The sequence below is a fragment of the Eurypyga helias genome, unplaced genomic scaffold (assembly GCF_000690775.1).
Source record: "Eurypyga helias isolate BGI_N326 unplaced genomic scaffold, ASM69077v1 scaffold9868, whole genome shotgun sequence".
Classification (NCBI taxonomy): Eukaryota; Metazoa; Chordata; class Aves; order Eurypygiformes; family Eurypygidae; genus Eurypyga; species Eurypyga helias.
Window position 1 is genome coordinate 5494 of NW_010266311.1, and position 20169 is coordinate 25662.

The following is a 20169-nucleotide window of genomic DNA, read 5'->3' on the forward strand; positions in this document are numbered from 1 at the left end:
AGCATAGAGCCGTCTGCAGCCTGGGAAGGACCCCACGGGGGAGCAGGGGGAAGCCCAAAGAAGGTTGTCACCCTGTGGGTAGCCCACGCTGGAGCAGGCTCCTGGCAGGACCTGTGGCCCCCTGGAGAGGGGAGCCCAGGCTAGAGCAGGCTGCTCCTGAGAGACTGCACCCTGTGGGGGGACCCACGCCGGAGCAGTTCGAGAAGAACTGAAGTCCCTGGGAAAGATTCATGTCAGGAAGTTCATGGGTGACTGTCTCCTGTGAGAGGGACCACACACTGGAGCAGAGGCAGAGGGTGAGGAGTCTTCCCCTGAGGAGGAAGGAGCAGCAGAGACAACGTGTGATGATGGCCTGACCCCTCTGGGGAGGAGACAGAGAAATCAGGAGCCTGGGAAGAAGGGAGGGGTGGGGTGAGATGGTTTTTTTTTAAGATTTGGGTTTATTTTCTTATTATCCTACTCTGATTTGACTGATAATGGATTAAATAACATTCCCCCAGCCGAGTCTGTTTTGCCTGTGCTGGTTAATTGCTGAGTGATTTTCCTGCCCTTAACTCACAAGCCTTTAATTATTTTTTCTCTCCCCTGCCCAGCTGAGGAGAAGGAGTCATAAGGTGGTTTTGGTGCGTATCTGGCATCCAGCCAGGGTCAACCCTTCACAACAACACACAACAACATACCCAGTATGTGCTGTGTTTTGCACAGCACAGTACCCATACCCTGTTCTCAAGTTCCTCCTTCAGGAGTAAAAAGAAATACATTATGTAGGAATAAGAAGCAGGTTGCTATCTTCCGTGGACCAGTCACGGTGGTCATCAGCCACGTTTTCCAAATGTTATGAAGTGACAGGTCCAGGGAGAGAGGGTGAGAGAGTAATGTGTCTGGCTAAAGTGCAAGTTAAACACTTATTTCTGCATTTCTGATGCATTATGCAGGAGAATGCTGGGATCTCTGGGAAACAGATAAACCATATAGGAAGTAAAAGGGAACGTGACATACCTGGATGCATTTGTTGAGGTAGTTGAAGACGTTGGCTATTAAATTAAATTTTTCCCCTCGAATGACAGAGTATGGCAAGGTGAGATCCACAAAGAATGGTTGGAATGCTGTCAGTGAAACAGGTGAGGAGATGCCAAACCCAGCATCATCCTGCACACAGAAAGCACTGGCCTTCCATTCTGTGATGGTATCAGGAATGGTGTAAAAGACATTGACCTCTCCCTTGGAGCTGAAGAAAGTAAGAAAAACAGAATGAGAAATTATCTTTGGCATTTTAAAGCCAAATTATAGAATAGGCTCCCTGCTTGAGTTAGTACATCTGTTTTCATCTCACATTCTGCATGATACTTCCCCATATTTAAAAAAAAAAAGAATAATTATAAACCTGGAAGTAAAGATTAAGGTGCTGGTGAGCTATGTGTTAAAAAGTACATGGAAGAATACTCAGCTTTTGTAATACCATTTGTTTAAATACCATAATGCCCAAACATATAGATTAGAACAAATATATTTGGATTAAAGCTCTAGAACAGCCCTGGATGCATAGTTACAGTGGAGATATTCTTACTGCAGATGCTATAATAGCCTGGAAAGAACACCAAAATAACCTGAGTTTTCTGCTGCTGAATTAAAAAATATGATGAAAAACAGCAAGTCTTGCTCCTGCTCTCTCCTAAGCAAATGTTCTTCTTTTACTCTTAGCTCTTATTCTTTCTCCCATGAGAATGATATGGGGCAGGGCACTGAGCACACGTCATTCACAGTTCAAATAGGTTTGACACTGTGTATAAGGTTGGGACCTCAACGGTCATTGATCAAGATGGGAAAAGGAGACGCACACCTACAAAGCAGACATCTGGCTTCTTCCCAGAATTCATTTCAGCAACATGTATCAACTTAAAAATCCACACTACAGGTAAGAAGGGAAGATAAAAATACTTACTCAGTATGAACTAGATCCCAAATCCAGGTCTCAGGGAAGAATTTCCGAACAGTGTTAACAGGACGCCCAGCAATAATCCTTGACTCATCTAGAAGATTGTGTATGGTTGAAGTGTAATATTAGAGAGGTCAGGCCAGAAGAATCTGAACTGCTGTCAGACATGCTCAACACCATAAACATTATTTTTCACATAAAAAAGGAAAATTCTAACAGATATCTATTCTCTTTTCCCGTGGGAAAATACTAGAAAATTTAGCTATTTCACAGCACATTTGACTTAATTTTGTATTGAAAGGTTTCATAATCACGTTAGAAAGGTATATTCCCCATCTTCCACTACTAGCTCTCTTTAATTTGCAAACTGACAACAGTAGCCAGTATTGTCACCAAAGCTTGTAATACTTTACAACTCAATTTTTAACCCTGTTCAGCAGTTAAAGCTGGAGCTGAATATCCAGTCCATTGGAAAACTACTTTTGTTCATACAGTCAATCAACAGGTCTGATATGAGGAACCAAGGACTCTTTCCAGTTTGGCCATGGACTCAGTTGTGATGTCCAAGAAGTCATTTAGAATTGAGGTACATCAGATTTCCTAGTCATATCATGGAAATAACAATGCTTTCTTATTTTGCTGTACTTAGAATCGCAGGAGCATTGAAAAAATCTAGTTTGGGAGGAACCTCTGGCATTCTCTAGTCAAATCTCCTTGAAGTAAGACTAACTTCAAAGTCAGATCATGTTGTTCAAGGGTCTTGTCCAGCTCAGTGTTAAAAAACTGCGGCAATGGAGACTCCAAAGCCTTCTGGAAAACCTATTTCAGTGTAGTACAACTGTCACTGGGAATAACTTTTCCTAATGTTGAATAGCAATTTGCCTTGTGGCAACTTATGACTACTACATTTGCTCATATGCAGAGCCATATGACTTGGAGAAAGATATTCATTACTGTTGCTGATCTCTAAAGCACTAAATATGCTAACTGCTGTGTGAATTCTTAACATTGGGAATTGCCTTGTTTTTCTGCTTTTGCATTTCCTTTTAAACACTTAATTGAATTGTGATTTGATGAAAGGTTCTGACCTGAAAAACCCTGAAAAACTGGCATCAGTTTATGAAAGAAGTAGCATCCCAGTATGCCCTGTCTTTTCTATAGGCACCTTTTTTCTATAGGCACCCTAAGTGAGAGAGAAATGGTTTGGCTGCGAGGACTGTCAGAAAGAGATTACTAGAGGCAAACTGGGACAAATATACCTATTCCTTCAGAAAAAACTCACCATGCTGGCTGTTACTTTATACAGGCAACTGTTTTGAAGTCTAGGCAGACTGGGACTGGAGATACAATATGAGCCTTTACCTGGGCCATAGCCACTGACATGGGTGACATCATGTTCAGAATAGATAGGGTAATCTTCCATATCTGACTTGTTCTCGTTGCACAGAACTGGCTTCCGTAGCACAGAGTTGGTGAAAACCTTCAGGCCCATATCCTGAATGTGAAAGAATCAATCATGTGACTCAGAGCACACCCTAGTGACCAGTACACTTCTCCCACCTCAGTTATCATACCCCGTCTCTCTCCTCCCTCCTCACATGCCACCCTTTCAACCCTGAATGTCACAAATCACTCTTCCTCTCTAACCTCCATGTCTTTCTTAGCGAGCAGTGACACCTGATGTTCTGGGAAGAGCAGTAATGATGGGGCTTGTATTAGAATCATAGAATCATAGAATGGTTTGGGTTGGAAGGGACCTTAAAGATCATCTAGTTCCACCCCCCCTGCCATGGGCAGGGACACCTTCCCCTAGAACAGGTTGCTCAAAGCCACATCCAGCCTGGCCTTGAAGACATCCAGGGATGGGGCATCCACAGCATCTCTGGGCAACCTGTCCCAGTGCCTCCCCCCCCTCTCTGTGAAGAATTTCTTCCTGATATCTAATCTAAACATCCCTGATTTCAATTTATACCCATTACCCCTTGTCCTATCACTACAGGCTCTTGTAAAAAGTCCTCTCCCAGCACCCTTGTAGGCCCCCTTCAGATACTGGAAAGCTGCAGTCTCAGGCCATGGGACCAGTGGGAGTGGATCAGGAGCTAAGTGGCCTGTGTCATGGACTCAGGTCCGTACAAGGAATGCCTGAAGTCATGAGCCAAGGTCATGGTCTTGCTTAGGCAAAGAAGCCGAAGTATGGGCAGGAACCCAGCAAATATATCTAATAGTGAGTCTTCATGAATAAGAGCTGGGGAATAAGAGAAGCTAGCAACTGGGTGATTGGAGACTTTAGGAAGCTCCAGGCATCATTTGCCTTCTCTTAGCGGTAAGAACCACCACTTGAGAACGTTTAGTACTAATGTGCATGAATTCTGGAATACCTCCCACTTAAAGAACCACACAGAACACATACTCTGAAAATCCTGTAGACATCGCCATCACGACTGACATTCACAGGCTCATAGTACAAACCATCAAAAAAGGTGGTTTTGACTGGGGTACACCCCTCTGGCTTGTAATCTTCCAGGTTGAGCCCATTGTAGTAATAACCATATAAATCGCTCACACGAAGCTGGTAGTACACCTGGGAGGTGAGAACGAATAGTATAAACACAAAGGTCTCAGGCAGATGCAAAATAACATATATTCAAAGATTATCGTGGTCCCTGAGCAATTCTATATAGTGATGTTTATCTGTAGATGAATAAGCAATTTGGATGGTGATGCACAAGCAGGATTGGACTCTACGCCCTTCTTCTGAGCTGCAATGGCTTTTTGAGGAGAACTTGAGAAAAAAGCATGGAGGTATACTCCAGGACTATGCAGGGAGGAGACTGGAGTCCAACAAGACACTAGCTTTTGTTCTAGGCCCAAGGCCTATTTGAGTCATAAAATGTAATTTTGACATAATCAATCCCCAGGGTGTCAATTTCTGTCAATTTCTAGCTTTGAAATGTACAACTGCCATAGACCCTTCTTTAATCACTGAGATGTCTGCTTCCAAGGAAAAAATAAAAAAGCCAACAGCAGAGGGATCGCAGGTAGGAATTGGAATGTCATTCTGGATGTCCCTAGGTCAAAAGAACACAGGATGTGGCTTACGGTCTCCGCAGATAACTCTCGCTCAGGCTGAAGAAGAAGGACACTCTGATCTACTGCTCGCAGGGCACAGTAGGAGTTGGCAGCAGCTTCAAGGTGGAGACTGACTTTAGAGCCCGGGAGACCCTGCTTCTCAGAGAACTCGAGCTGGAGCTGGAAATTAATAAATCCAAGACAAGCACACAGAAGTTAGGAGAATCAGCTTGGCATATAGATCTATATCTCCTTTTTCATCAGCATTCACTCTATTCTCTGTGGATCAAAGCTCCTACCACTAGATGATTCTTCTGGATCCCTCCCGTAAAATTCATAATCTCTATAATTCCCTAGTCACCTCCCTCTCCCCACGCCATTGACAGCTTAGTTGGAGCCTGAGTATACGTGTCAATTCTAGCACAGCTCTTCATGTTCCCAGGCACATCAGTACCTTTTCCATTCCTAAAGGCCATCCCTAGTGCAGGGCTCTCGATGAAGTAATTCCCTAACTGTGCTCTCAGCAAAGAGCCAGCTAAGAGAGGTAAGAAATCAGTCATTTTCACCTTACCTTGTTTTTGAAGCACACATCACTGTGTATCCAAGTGCTGTCAGCCACTATCTCCCCACGAGGATGCACCGTGTAGAGCAACAGCCTGGCGCTGGGGCCAAGCTTCTCAGTGACAGTTAGTGTGATGGAGAATGTACCTCTGGGAGCTGTGGAAGTAACATAGAACAGGGGAGGAGAAGCCAGCAAAAGAGATGAGAAAACTCAGCTTAGGTGAAAAGGACACATATTTATCCATAACCTACCAGGACCTTTAAAAACAGGGAAGCTGGATATTGGAAGATTCATCTCGTAGCCACTGAGGAACAGCTCCCATCAGCAAGACAACAGATACAAACTGGAGGATGCTGAGAACAAGATGCTTTGCAAAGAAGGATCTGAGATGAATAGAGGTTGGACAGGGAAATCTGTGCATGACTGCTACCAGAAAAGCACAACATTGCCTTTGGGTCTCAGACCTAGAACCAGAGAGATAGCCCAATCTCCTAAGCTACGGGATAGATCTCTTAACACTAGGAAATACGAAGTTCTTATCCACATGGTTGGCAACTACTATATCTAGGACAGGAAATTAATCTTTCACATAAGTTTTGTTGAGTCACACTTTAGTCACACACCTTAGTGCTAGCCTCCCAGAATGTGGAAAACCCACATGGCTTCAAGTTGATTTCATGAAGTGAAAATCATGTGATGTAGCTGTTTTTGGTGAATGGGATGCCTCTCTGTAAACCATAGGGAAACCTATACCCTGCAGCCATAGTGCAACGCCCAGATAAAGACCAAAGGTCACAAATACTAAACAAGTCCTACGTGTGGAGTGGGCCTTACTTAAGCCACCTAATGAAGACTGGAAATGGACCAGGTTCTCCAAGAAAGATGTTTTTAACAACGAAAGAACCAAGTTCAGTTTGTTGTGATTGGTAGGATTGTTGTCACTTGTAGGTATTTGGAGACTTCTGAAAGTGCAATGAGTCCTAGTAGTGAACTGCTAAATACCCCTGTCAAACAGGACAAACTTTACTTCAAGTAAAGTTTATTTCAAACTTCAAAAGATTTTAGCCTTCCAATCAGTGAAGAATTGGATGTCACAGAATAACTGTGGAACTGCAAATATTCTTTGGCAAGAAATAAAACAGAAGGTGATTACATTCCTTGGTGTTTGTTCACAACAGAGTTTTCATCTTTCAGCTAACAATTTGATTATGATATGGGGGATTGGCTAGATGCTGCAGCAAAAGCAAATGATACTGTGAATGGCGACAGGTCATGGGGTTTAAGAACTAGTACCGGATTTAGCTGCAGTCCTCTTCTTTCATTCCTTTTTACAAAAGTTATTAATGTTCTGGTGCTCAGAACAATGCTCTGAAGTGTAAGTAAATGGCCTAGAACTTACCACCGGAGATGTTGACTTGCTTCTGGCCACTGAGAGTAATTTTTCCTTTTGCCATCACCTGGGCATAGAAAAAACTCATGAGACAGGATCAAAAGCACCTTCTCCCTTCCTCCATGAAATCATTGATTTTGAGTAGTGTTCTGAGAGACTTCAAAGGCCATTGATCTGTAACCACTGTCTGGCCTGGAAAATTCTGCCTTAAATGGTGAAAGAAGGTGAAAGAAAAAAGATGTTTTGGTAGTCAAGGTAGCCCTTACCACATAGTAGAAGTTTGTGTGCCTGACATTCCTGTAGCCCTCTCTGTTCAGGATATAGTGAACTTTGATCTTTCTCTGCTGGCCACAGCTGAGCTTCTCCACCACTGGCTCGATTTTCACAAAGCTGTTGGTCCGTGAGTAGAAACGCCGGACATAGAATAAGGCTTGGGGCTCATAATCATTCCTCCAGATGAAGAAGTCTGCACAGTCATCTGGTGCCTGCCTGACCTATGAAGCAGAAATCATACATGGGGAGTCATCAGAGAATATGAAAAAATGGCAGGTAGGTGAGAGGCAAAGGCATCTTCTCTCTAAAATATTCTGTGGGGAAGGTTATCTTGTGAGGCTGTTTAAGACAAGTGCAAGAGTTGGTGTAAAAAATTTGTGCTTCACCAGCCCAGAACAACTTGCTGGACACCTTACTGTACCCAGACACCCGTGGCACATTGTGGTAGGGAGGTTATTTCAGATTCTTGCAGGAGTGGGACAGGATATGTAAACTTCTAGAACGTATTGTGAGTTAGAATGGCATTGTTCTTAAACAGACCTCTTTTACTCAGCTCTTCCCATCACATCAGAGAAAAGGCATGAGAACTCAAGAAGACAGTGTGATGGTAACAGGCAGGAGTGTCCATCAGCAGAAACACAGGGAAGCAGGCAGCAGCAGGGAACGAGTCTGGCACTCACCCAAGCTGGGTGGGGAAGGCAGGGCGGTCCGTGAGGTAGATCCTCTGGCACACAGAAAAAAGAGTAGGAAGATGGCTGCAGAAAGGGCAGAGGAAAAAGTAGGAAGAACAGTGCAACCCAAACACTCCTGGGGTGCAGTCTGCCACTCCTCAGGCACCGGTGCTTTCTCATACTAGTTTTACAAATATTGCAGGTGTCGGTGGCCTGATTGCCTACTCTCTTCATCTGAAACAATACTGCCAGCAACCACTGAATGCCTCTAATCCCTCTCCCCCATAAAGGACTTTTTCAAGACTTTTTCAGGTATTAGACGGAAACCTGTATTTACTTACTCTCAGCTTAAAACTAGGATCAAAGAAGTTGGATGTGTCGATGGAAAAGGCAGCAGTGCCATTCTTGTCCGTGGTATAGTTGGCCAGGTATTTTTCATTGAGGTCCAGCAGGACAATCTTATCAGCAACGGGCTTGCCTTCCACATTTGTCACTGTGATCTGAACAGAGAGAATACCCAACAGATTCAGAAAAAAAGCCCCAAAAGAACAGGAAATGCTGTGCTTACCAGTACACATTCATTTAAGCACTGAGGACAATTGCAGGGAGTAGAACTCAAGAATAAAATGTATTTAAGAGGCAAATGCTCCTCAATATTTTGAAGGAGCAGGAGTTCTGTGACAGGTAAAGGCAGGCAATTCCCATCAGTGTAAGACAAAGTGTATGTCACAGAGGGAGAAGGAGTTATTTATATACATGATCTCATATGAAAGCTTCTTTTAATGAAAAAGCCTTCGTTTCTTGAGTGACTAATGATTCAGTGGGCCACCACATAAATTATAAACTAGTGGGTGATAAATGATGATTTGATTTCTTACCTCATGCTCTGCCTTCCTGAAAAAATACAAACACAGGGACTCCAGACCACATGCTCTTTGGGGGGCACTGATTAACAAACCTAAAGCAACCAGGCAACTTCATGGCCACAGGTAACCTGTGGAGCCCAGTAACACCTCCCACCTCCTGGGCATCTGTGCATGGCCTCTGTCCTTATTGCATATCAGGATGATGCTGTACGGCTCATCGCCCTTTCCGTGCTTGGGTTTATCATGTGTGTGCAGGTTGGTAAGAATTTGGAATGTACTCCAACACCTGTTAAAGTAAAAATCCCTGGGACTGTGATGCAATGCAGGGTAACTTCGACTTTCAGTTTAGGCACAGCTATTGCTGAAGTAGTTTCCTGCAGACTCTTCTTATTCATATGACCTTTCACTTACCTGCCTTTTAGGCATTCTCTTATTATGGCAGAAGAGACACCTTAAGTCTTCAGGTATAATATAGTTTTCTTATTTCCTCTAGGAGCATCAAAAGTAACAAGAGAACTATGCAGCAGTCACTGTTGCACAACATCATCATGGGAAGTTGTCAGCACAGTGTTAAGGAACACCCATAAATGGGGCAACGCAGAAATCATCATGCTGGACCTCAGGGAGTTTTGATCTAAATGTATTCTCTCAGGTACCCACCTCACCACAGTAAGGAATTCCCCTTTTGTAATAGAGATCCATATTCTTGAACATCATTCTGTCATTTTCTTGGTTAACTGCAACATAGTCGTAGCCTTTCATCTGGATACCTGTGAGAGACACCCAGTATAAAAGACAGGAAGCAGAAATCAGACACGGGCAGGAAACTGTTTCGATTGAAAAGCTATACTGGGCAGAGATGCTCTGGAGGGAGAGCTACATGAAGAAAGAGGTGATTGTTGTTTGTTTGCTGCACAGATCAGGAGCCAAGAGATTTCTCTCAGAAAGTACCACTTTAATCAGGCTTTAATCAGCTACTCCCAACCTTGCTCTCAGAAAGTACCACCGGTTGGCTTTAATCAGCTACTCCCAACCTTCCCTTGGTGTTACCTGTCCCATTTTCAGTGACGGTGATTTCTACACTGAGGCTGGTGTACATCCTGGCATAGCTGCGATAGAGCTGGAATGTCCTGATGGAGACTTCAGTGTTGAGGCAGCCATCCTTCCCCAGCTGAAAAGGAGAACAAAGGGGAAAGCCCATTTTTCTCAAGGTTTGGAATATTGCTCCTGAATCTGTATTAGCGGGTTTCTGAAGAGCTTCATGCCTCTGCTCACATCTTCAGCTCCTACTTTCTACTCAGTCCCCTCCTACCTTACACTCCTGGCTCCCTTCCCATCTTATTGTTTCAATATCATCTACCCTTGCACCTGGAAACCTCCCTCCTCATTCCCCCTGGTCTGCTCTATGCTCACGTCCCTTCTCAAACCCACTTTGCGTGATGCCAGAGCTCTATGACCAGAGCACTTTGAGTCTGAACTAGTGAAGAAATTAATAATTAGTTTAACATTAAATGTCCTCAAAGACTCCCAGTACTGATCTGCTGATGATACTTGGTAAAAAAACAACTCCAGTATTTCAGGAATGACAACAAATTTATACTTTCGTAAGCTTTCCTCTCTCCTACTGGCTCTTTCTGAGAGAAAAAAACAGTCTGGGATTTTTTTCAGGAAATTAATGAAGCCGCCAAACACTGTGCTACAGTTGAGTAGTAAAGGTGAGAGGGAAGAAAGGCCTTGCCCTGTATCATACCCGTCCAGTGACAACTTTGCAGGTTTCTTTCTGCTTTTGCTCACAACGTGGACTATAAAAGCGCTGCTGGCACACATTGATTTGGGCATTCCCTTGCACCGGTTGGCCATAAGTGTACCTAGGAGAAGAAGAGACACAAGCACCCAGTCATGTGGGCTTAGCATGAAACCTGGAAAGATTGCAGAGCAATGCAGACTCTAAACCCCTCAGGAGTGCCCAGAGCAGCAGCTGAGAATTAAGACCAGTTAGCCCTAGTAGAATTCCCTTCCAATATATTATGCTGTTTCTGGCATCTTTTTAAAAAAGCCTGCTTTTCCATTGTCTTGGTGTAGTCATTCTTCAAGGTCTGAATCTGGGAAGTGGTGCTGGGCACAGGGTTGGGCTATCATTCCCTGCTGCTTGCTTTTTCTCAGTAGTGCCTTACGCAAAGCAGGACGTATTGCAGATCCCTGTACACCCCTTTGACTCATGCCATCATGTTATAGCCAGAAATAGTAATGATAGACCTTTTTCTCATTAGTGCCTTACACAAAGCAGGACGTATTGCAGAAAGATCCCTGTACACCCCTTTGACTCATGCCATCATGTTATAGCCAGAAATAGTAATGATAGACCCTTATTCTATACTATTTTTCCCGTTTTCTGTAATAATAAAAACCAACAGCTAGCGAGTAGTTCTAGACTCTCCCAGTTCCTATTCTGCTCTGTAGTAGGAGAGCTATCACACTGCATGTCATGGAAGTCATAGCTAAAGGGATTGTTCTAACACCTAGTCTGAATCAGCAGCAGGTTCCCTGCTTCCCAGGACAGCACATCACCCTCTTGTGTACAAATGTGTTGTCCTTGGCTCTCATACTTACGAAGCACAAACATTCACCCTGACTTCTTCATCGAAGAAAGAGATCCTCTTTGGCACATTAGTCGTCACTTCAAATTTTGGCAGCACTGGGAATACAATGTGAATAAGACTGATGAGCAGTTGCCTGCTGTAGGCAGGTGTGTGTGTGTGACAGTAAAAAAAAAAAACAACAGTTGGAAAAGGCATTTTTGCCAACAAGGGAGAGGAAATGGTTCAAAGAAAGGTCTACCAAGGAGCTGGTTGTAGCATATTGTTGGAGAAAAAATAACCTTTAGTGGCAAGATGAATAACTTCTTTAAAATGCAATAATAATCATACTAGTAATTGTAACAGCCACAGTAAGAACTGTCATAAATCACTTCAATTGCCTGTACATTTTCTTCAAGAGAAAGGTGGAAGTAATGCTAATGTCTCAAACTAGTTAAGCGCTGGAGAATAGATATTATTATGCCATCCAGCCCCACTGAAGGAGAAAAGCAACAGATTAATTGAAATAGTAAAATCAAACAGGTCACTGTCACTCCCTCTATTCAGCTTATCTTTCATGTCACCAGCAATAATGACAACATAGCTGGAAAAGACCAGCTATGAGGGCTTTGGCATCTCCACTACTCATTTTTTTCCATCCTGTGCTTCTACTGACTATCCAGTCTCCCCCAGTAACAATCTGCTGCTTGTTATTTAATCTGTCTCATAGATAATATCTTCAGATTCCTACTGCCTATTTTGGCTTTTCCTACAGTGATGATCTCCATGAAACAGGATGGGCCTGGCTCACTCCTTTTGCCTCTGAACAGATGGAGTGTGTAAGGCCTGAGTGATAGGATGTGTATCCCAAAGTCACACAGCAACTTTGTACCAAACCCAGAAAAGAATTAGGCTCCTAATTTAATTCCTGAAAAATGCTGCCTTTCTCAGCATTTCTTTTTTTTCCCTTCTGGCCTTCACTTTCTCCACCCCGCTCTCTCCACAACTGTCTTTCTCAGATATGAAGTGGAGAGTTCAAAGCACCTAAACTCTACACTAGCAGTTACTAGCTGACTTAGGCAGAACTAGCCTGATTGTTGTTGCAGGGCAGTTCACAACTTTTGCTTACCATATTCCTTCACTGTGAAGTATTGGTACTCTTTTTCACCTGACGGCTTCTCCACAGTGATGTGATAGGACCCAAGAATAGGTTCTGGGATTAATGGAAAGGAGAGCTGGACAATTCCATGCTTAGATGCTACCTCCAACCACTGGAAGATCTTGTTTCGCTCTGGATCCTGGAGAGCAGGAGAAAGATGTACCAAGATGTACTTTATCATGCTGTTTCTTGTCTTGCCTTCTCAAGTTTTGTGTCCTGGCATGTTGGGTAAGTGCTCCCAATGTGAATATGTGTTTGTGCTGCCGGTGTGCTCTGAGTTCCCACTAATTTTCCACTAGTTCCCAGCAGTGTGCGCTGGCAGCCCAGAAAGCCAACCGTGTCCTGGGCTGTATCCAGAGCAGCGTGGCCAGCAGGGTGAGGGAGGGGATTCTGCCCCTCTGCTCTGCTCCTGTGAGACCCCACCTGGAGTGCTGCGTCCAGCTGTGGGGGCACCAACATCAGAAGGATATCCACTGGTTGGAGCGAGTCCAGAGGAGGCCACGAAGATGATCAGAGGGCTGGAGCCCCTCTGCTAGGGGGACAGGCTGGGAGAGTTGGGGGTGTTCAGCCTGGAGAAGAGGAGGCTCCGAGGAGACCTCATTGCAGCTTTCCAGTATCTGAAGGGGCTACAAGGGGGCTGGGAGAGGACTTTTTACAAGAGCCTGTAGTGACAGGACAAGGGGGAATGGGCACAAATTGAAAACAGGGAGGTTTAGATTAGATATCAGGAAGAAATTCTTCACAGAGAGGGTGGGGAGGCACTGGGACAGGTTGCCCAGAGAAGCTGTGGATGCCCCATCCCTGGAAGTGTCCAAGGCCCGGCTGGAAGAGGCTTTGAGCAACATGGTCTAGTGGAAGGGGTCCCTGCCCATGGCAGGGGGGGTGGAACTAGATGATCTTTAAGGTCCCTTCCAACCCAAACTATTCTATGATTCTATGATTCTAATTTTTGAGATCTGTTTGTACATTAAACAAGCCTAAGTTCATGCTTAACTGGAAATTACTACACTGCCACATGATCTCAGATCATCCAGGAATCGTACATGATTGGGACTCAGTTTGTTTATCTGTAGCTCTTCCAGCATAAATATTTCTGACTCAATTCTGCCTGTAAAATGGGAGTATTATGCTGGCCTTCTTTAGAAGGTGATTTGAGATCTAGTGATGTGAAATGCAGTAGAAGACTGTTTCATTGTTACCCTGTCCCCAAGGAGAACAAGACATTTCAGAAAGTTGCTGTTCTTAGGCCTCTATGAGAACGAGGCTATTCAACCAGCCCATTTACTCCAGTCCTACCAAAGTAAGACTACACTGAACACTCTTATCTGAATCTTAACAAAAGACACAGCAACAACCCCATGCCATCTCTGAGTAACATCTCCAGTTCTGTTTGGTAATGGGTACTGCCACAATTCAGCCTTAGGTCCATTGGCTTTAGATGGTGTGCTTTGGGTGAGTCTCCCTCAGTTATTGACACCATGGGGAGTGATGAAGCATATATAACCTTTCCAAAGCAGCTTGTGGTTTCATGTTGCATCTCTTACCTCAATGATGATTCGGGGATACTGGAAGAGGAAAAAAAAGAGGGAAAAAAAAAAGATAAAACAACCAAAACATCAGTAATGTAACTGTAAAGCTTGAAAAATACTAAAACATAAAAAAGACTGTGAACAGCTTTCTCTGGAGACAGAAGACTGAGTCAAGGAAAAAATTTGAAACGTGTCTGTAATTAAAAAGATAGTTTTAAGGGGATAATCTGTTTGTGAATTTATCTTTTCTACAAAATGATCCAGTCTTTTTCTACATATTTGGGGCAGGTGAAGCGAAGTGACTACAAAATCTGAATGCTCTGAGAGATTTTCAGGAGTGCTTTCAGATCCTTTGCCCTCTATAAAGGCAGGTAGGGGATGGGGTGGGAAGTTAAGCAGTTACAGCAGTTCTTCAAAAACATTAGGAGGCCTATCCCAGGCTCTTTTAATTCCATTTCTAAGTGAAAGAGTCTCGGTGAACAGGTACCCCAAGAGGATGCTTTAAAAGTCTTGACTTTCACTCATACTTACTGTCATCCGAACAGGTCTGAACTGGCTGTCCAAAGAGACCACCCGAAGCATCACTGAAAAAAACCAGTAGGACAAGAAAGGATCGTTCACTTCAGCATAGGTAAATCACTTTCAACATACAACTGAAACAAAGTTTCCCAGGCATTTATGGTGAACTAAAGAGTCCCTGAAGAACTAGAACGGATTTGATTATGTCAGCCAGTGAAAAAGAAAACTGAATTAGGCTTGTCAGATGAAATATCTTCAATTCTGACCTCTAAAAATAACCTGTAAAGTAAATACAAATGCTTTGTACTGCCTTCATTTCTTCTTGAAGTTCTTTGGAGCATTTCCTAAAAAACTGCCTATACAAACCAATTCAATGAAAAAATCAAAGAGAAGGAAGAATTTATTTATAGAATTTATTTAATTTATTCTAAGTGTAAACCCTATGCAGCACTGAAGTATAATTATACTAAAGAGACAGCTAACTGTAGCTAGTGCTGTCATTTAAATATTGTGATGGAATTAGCACTGTGAACTAGATCAGCAGTTAAGTAGAAAGAGCTGTTTACAGGAAATTACATGGTCACTTTATTTTTATATTGATTTTATTAATTCTAAGTGTAACCTATTATTTTCTGTATTTTTAAGGACACTTTATGTGACTGACCTCAGTAAACCTGGCGGAATTCAAGATCCTGTAAATGCAATTAACTCAGTAAAAGCACATGAACTCTACTAATTTGCTGCAATTTTGTGAATCTGTTCTATTTTTCACAGACTTTTGATGTGCCTAACCTCAATTATACACTATCTGAAGGATTGCTCGTGGTCTATTCCTCCATAGGAGGAAGTCTTTGTCATTCTAGACCCACCCTTGCACTCAATTTCCCAGTTCACTAGCTGAATTAAACTCATCGGCACCTTTTTGCCCTGGTTTGTAGGTGGGTTTGTCTGTCTGGATGATGACAGTATTATCCACATTCTGAATTGCCACTGATCTTCTCTCAGCTATGTTGACTGTGGTGCCATTGGCAAAGAAGGAAATGAATGCCAGGGGGTCAGAAGTAGCAGGAGGAACCTGTCGAGAAACAAAACCCCAGAGGAAAAGTGGTAAATTAGTTACGTTGAGGTACCCTGATGCCCAGGGTTCTTGTGTAAGATACTGACTGTCAAGTGCATCATAAATAGCTTGTGCAAAGTCATAAGAAGCCCCATTTTTGCCAGCGAGATAGTCTCTGGGAATTTCTGCTGTGGAAGTCCCATAATCTGTTGTCATGTACTAGAGTTATAAGATATGCCCTGTCCTATGCATTTCCTCATCTCATGTACCTACCTGCCTATATACAGGTTTCCCCAGCCATATAGCTCAATTCTGAAGTGTTTTCTCCTGCTGCATTCTGAAAGACCTAACTTTGGGACTTGTCATATCTTTCCAGATCTTACAGAGCCAGAGGAAAGTGAATGAACATGTCTGAGACCCATGTCCCAGGTTGTCCAGCTTGACAGTTATGACAGTTCCATAGGGCATATGCACCTGTGATGACAATCTAAAGCTTTTTTCTATTCACTCTGTGAATGGAGATGGAAGGTCTTTCTCCAGCTTCTTCGTACCACCCATATGTCTTTCTTTTTCCTGTCTATATTGTTAGCCTTTCCTGCAGTTTATCTTTTTTCATCCTATTCCCTGCCTGCAATCTTCATTGTCTTGCTCTCACTGACAAGGAGAATTGTACTCAAAAGTATTTTCAGCTTCTACACTTTCTTCAGTAGTCTAAAAAGAAAAAATACCTTGAACTCGCAGCATGTGAAGAAATCATTCTTTGCCACAGATTCCTCAAAAAGAGTCTTCCGGATACTGCCGTATTCCAGGACGATGTTCAGGGAGAGAGGCTCACTGAGTCTGTGGAACTGCACACAAGCAGTCTGTGGAGAGTCGCTCTGCACTACAGTCGGGACCAGCAGCACATACTGACTGTAGGAAGGCAAAATCAGATCAGAGAGTTCAGTCATGAAGGAAAGTCAGAGGAAAATACCACAGAAATGCTGTATGTGTGAAGGAAGACACAGTCCAAGGCTTGCTCAAAGAAGTGGAAGGATTTCCATTTCTTCTAATGAATTTTGCATAATATGCTAAGAAAGTACAAATGACGTTTTGTCCCTCACGGTTCTTTTTGAGCTGGAAGGCTGGCATCATCCTATGCTGTCTCTTACCCAGCATGATACTGCATCTTTCCACTCCAGGTATTTACACACCTTCAATTACTAAAGTGCCTAAACACCTGACAAGCATACCTACATTTATCTTCCCATGACCTATCTGTATACTCACAACTCTAGAACCTCCCATAAGGAGGAGTGATATTTAGCTTCTTTTTAGATCAATGACAAAAATACTAGTTTGTTGCAACAAATTTTAAATGTCTTTTTCTTTGGATATCTCTCCCTTCAGATAAGAACTGACATATCGTAAGTCAACCAGCATAATGCCCAAGAAATTATCCTGCTTTTCCATTTTGCAGAATATTCCAGGGAATGCTCAGTCTAACTTGCATGCTCTATTCTGTTTCCATGCCTCTCCTTGTGTTGCTTTTGTTGCTTCTCTCTTCCATTGGGCCTTTTTAGTTATACTACTCTCTATAATTAGGGCAGCCTTTTTTCTCCAGATTCTTCCTCTGTAAAAAACCCCATTCCTTCAGATTTCCTATATTTGGCTGTTGCTGGCCTCCCATTTTCTGCTGCCCAAACTGGTCTTTTCAAATAATGTATGACAAAATTGCTGAGTTGGTTCTGCAGCAAAACATGAATCGTACAATCCTTTCTTGATAATCTGATCCTTTCCCTTTTCTTCTCTCACAGCATTGCTTGCTCATATCCTTATTGTTATTTTCACTTGCCCTGCTCAGACTGCATGATACTCAAAAAACAACAGTAAAATTATTAAAACCAACACTGTATCTGAGAAACCTAAACACTCTGACTTACACAGTGTTTTCGGTTATAACTTTTGAGAAGGAGATTTGAGCTCTAATGTTGCTGTATTTTTTGAAAATTGTGTCTGAAATCTGTTTGAATAAAGCCATGGATATTGAAAGTGCTGTCTAGGTTGTGACAGCACAGCAGGTGTACTACTAGCAGTGCTATTAGTACACCTAATAATACCATGATTGCCATTCACCATAGTCCTTAGTATCAGCCATTATCTGGCCTGTAGCACCTCCTCATACACGGTGCCATCTCTCATACTGCTCATGTGTTGATCATTAGTACTACTTGCTAGTCTAGTCTTGAATCTCCTCCCTAGTTTACACATGCACTTTAGAATTCATCTAGTCCGGTCTAGGTTCTGTCATTCCAATCAGATTTCATAGCAGGTTTACAATGGATATCAGTAACCCAAATTATCCTTCAGTGTCGTCTACTTCCATCTGAGACACACTTCAGGACCCAGGTCTCAAATATCCAGTTTATTATATTGCAATGTTCCAGAAGAAATTAACTGGTGGGAAATATAATAAAATATTTTATCTTAAAAACACAAAATGTATGATCTCTTACGGTTTAGAAGACACCGTGGCAATCCAGTTCAAGGACAGAATGCTCAGAAGAATCCTTGACCACATGTCTGTCCGTGAAGAAGAAAGAAGAGACACCAATATGAAGTGGACAGCCTGTCTTCCGGCTTTTAAACTGGCCTGAGATGTTGCTCCTCCTCCATGGCTTCAATAATATTCTAACAAAAGATATCTACATAAAATTTGCATAGGTTCATCTTCCTCTCTCCTGTCTGTTCTCACACTCCTTGAACTCTGAAATAATAGCTTAGGAAAGCTCTCATATTTCACATAGCTTTATGAAGTATTGCAAGCCAAACCGGTTCCTGCCCATCCGAATGTTTTATTGAAGCTTACCTCTCTGATTATTGTGTCATTGTGTCATTAATGTTTCAACCTGTTAGTATTTGCCACTGCTTAAGTATTTCCTTGTTCTATGAAGATCTCCTGTAGATAAAGCTCACAAAACAGAAGTTATCATAACAGGGTGCTGTTATATACATGTATAGGGGTTTGGGCAGATAAAACACAACATCAGACTTTATCTGCATTCAGTATGGCACAGGAAGAAACACCTCATTGTAATCTGGATTAATTACTGCACACAGTAACATTCAGCAAGGAATGATGTTGGCTGGTGGTCTACCACTTTTGCCAGTGGTCAGGACAAGCATTATCTCTAGGGAAGGAGATTGTACACCATTGCTTCATTTGTTTGCTCAGCTCTTTGTCAGTCTAGGTTTCCCCCCATTGCTGTCCCCCCCCAGCAAATACATGTAAGCCTGCTGGTGAATTTTAAGTAAATCTGACTGAGAAGAAGTTTCAGAATAATCAAGATACAGAATCATGAAATAATTTAGATAGAAAGAAGTGTCCTTACATTAGGTGGTCCAATCCCTCCTTTTAAGCAGGGCTAGCTCTGAGGTGTGTCCATTTTTTTAATATCTCCAAGGACAGAGAGTCCACATCGTCTCTGGGTATCTGCTCTCCTGCTTAACCTCACATGATGTAATTTTTTTTTCCTTATATCAGAATTTCCAATACTATAACTTGTGTCCATTGCTTCTTGTCCTTTCACTGTGAACCTCGGAAAATAACGTGTCTCTGACTTCTCTATAATCCTATTTTACTTAGTGGAAGACTGCAGTTATAGCCCTTCTTAGACTTTGTTTCTCCAAGCTGAATAAATGAGGCTGTGAGATTCTTTCTGTAGGTTTGTTCCAGCCACTGACCATCCCAGTGACCTTCCACTGGGACTCCCTCCAGTCTGTCAAGGCCTTTCTTGTACTGGGGAACCAAATCTGAATACACAACTTCATCTGTAGTCTCACAACTGCTGAATAGGGTGAGGAATCAATTTCCTTGATGTGTTAGCTACACTCTTGGTAGTCTTTTTCACTCTTAGCCTGAACAAAGGAAACATTAATCTATGGCAGTGGGGGACTTTGTCCACACTCTTCCATAAGAAAAGTAAAGACCAATCAAACAAGTGAAAATAAGGTAGCAAATCAACATGTGCATAACTGCAGTCTAAGAGAAGTAACAGGCAATTTCCCTTCCTCTTCCTGAGGAATCCATTTCCTTGATGTGTTAGCTACACGCTTGGTAATATAGCCTGAAAAAAGGAAACATTAATCTATGGCAGTGGGGGACTTTGTTCACACTCTTCCATAGGAAAAGTAAAGACCAATCAAACAAGTGAAAATAAGGTAGCAAATCAACATGTGCGTAACTGCAGTCTAAGAGAAGTAACAGGCAATTTCCCTTCCTCTTCCTCAGCGGAACAGGTGATGAATGACAATGGGAAGCTGAGTGTACTCTAGGAGTAACCAGGGATGTGAAGGAGAGCTAGAGGCACTGAAAAAGGTGTTAGAAAACGCAGAGTGGACCTAAAGTTATTTCAGTGGCAAGGGGTAGGAGAAGGATATGTGATGTGCTACAAATGGATGTGGGACTGTTGAAAGCCAGATTCTACCAATTTTACTTCTGATGATATAATACATTCTTGCTAATGATTCATCCGTACAAGGATTATTCTTTTCATCAGCACAGGTAATACACTAAACTACCT

At 42.6% G+C, this 20169-nt stretch overlaps 1 protein-coding gene across 1 annotated transcript in view; it reads right to left on the bottom strand.

Moving 5' to 3' along the window:
• Positions 1 to 18167, bottom strand: part of LOC104513611 (ovostatin-like) — a gene marked incomplete at its 3' end in the record, with an annotated part of 23026 nt that extends 4859 nt beyond the window's left edge. Inside the window, exons 1-19 of the mRNA XM_010157030.1 lie at positions 18103 to 18167; positions 16336 to 16519; positions 15469 to 15625; positions 14563 to 14615; positions 14047 to 14067; positions 12473 to 12641; positions 11378 to 11462; positions 10518 to 10635; positions 9818 to 9938; positions 9428 to 9537; positions 8243 to 8401; positions 7224 to 7451; positions 6967 to 7024; positions 5577 to 5722; positions 5036 to 5185; positions 4347 to 4517; positions 3299 to 3431; positions 1943 to 2030; positions 1000 to 1228 (exon numbers count right to left, since the gene is read on the bottom strand). Of these exons, the coding sequence (XP_010155332.1) occupies positions 1000 to 1228; positions 1943 to 2030; positions 3299 to 3431; positions 4347 to 4517; positions 5036 to 5185; positions 5577 to 5722; positions 6967 to 7024; positions 7224 to 7451; positions 8243 to 8401; positions 9428 to 9537; positions 9818 to 9938; positions 10518 to 10635; positions 11378 to 11462; positions 12473 to 12641; positions 14047 to 14067; positions 14563 to 14615; positions 15469 to 15625; positions 16336 to 16519; positions 18103 to 18167 (2445 nt within the window). The remainder of the gene's footprint in view (positions 1 to 999; positions 1229 to 1942; positions 2031 to 3298; positions 3432 to 4346; positions 4518 to 5035; positions 5186 to 5576; positions 5723 to 6966; positions 7025 to 7223; positions 7452 to 8242; positions 8402 to 9427; positions 9538 to 9817; positions 9939 to 10517; positions 10636 to 11377; positions 11463 to 12472; positions 12642 to 14046; positions 14068 to 14562; positions 14616 to 15468; positions 15626 to 16335; positions 16520 to 18102) is intronic.
• Between the last annotated feature and the right edge of the window lie 2002 nt (positions 18168 to 20169).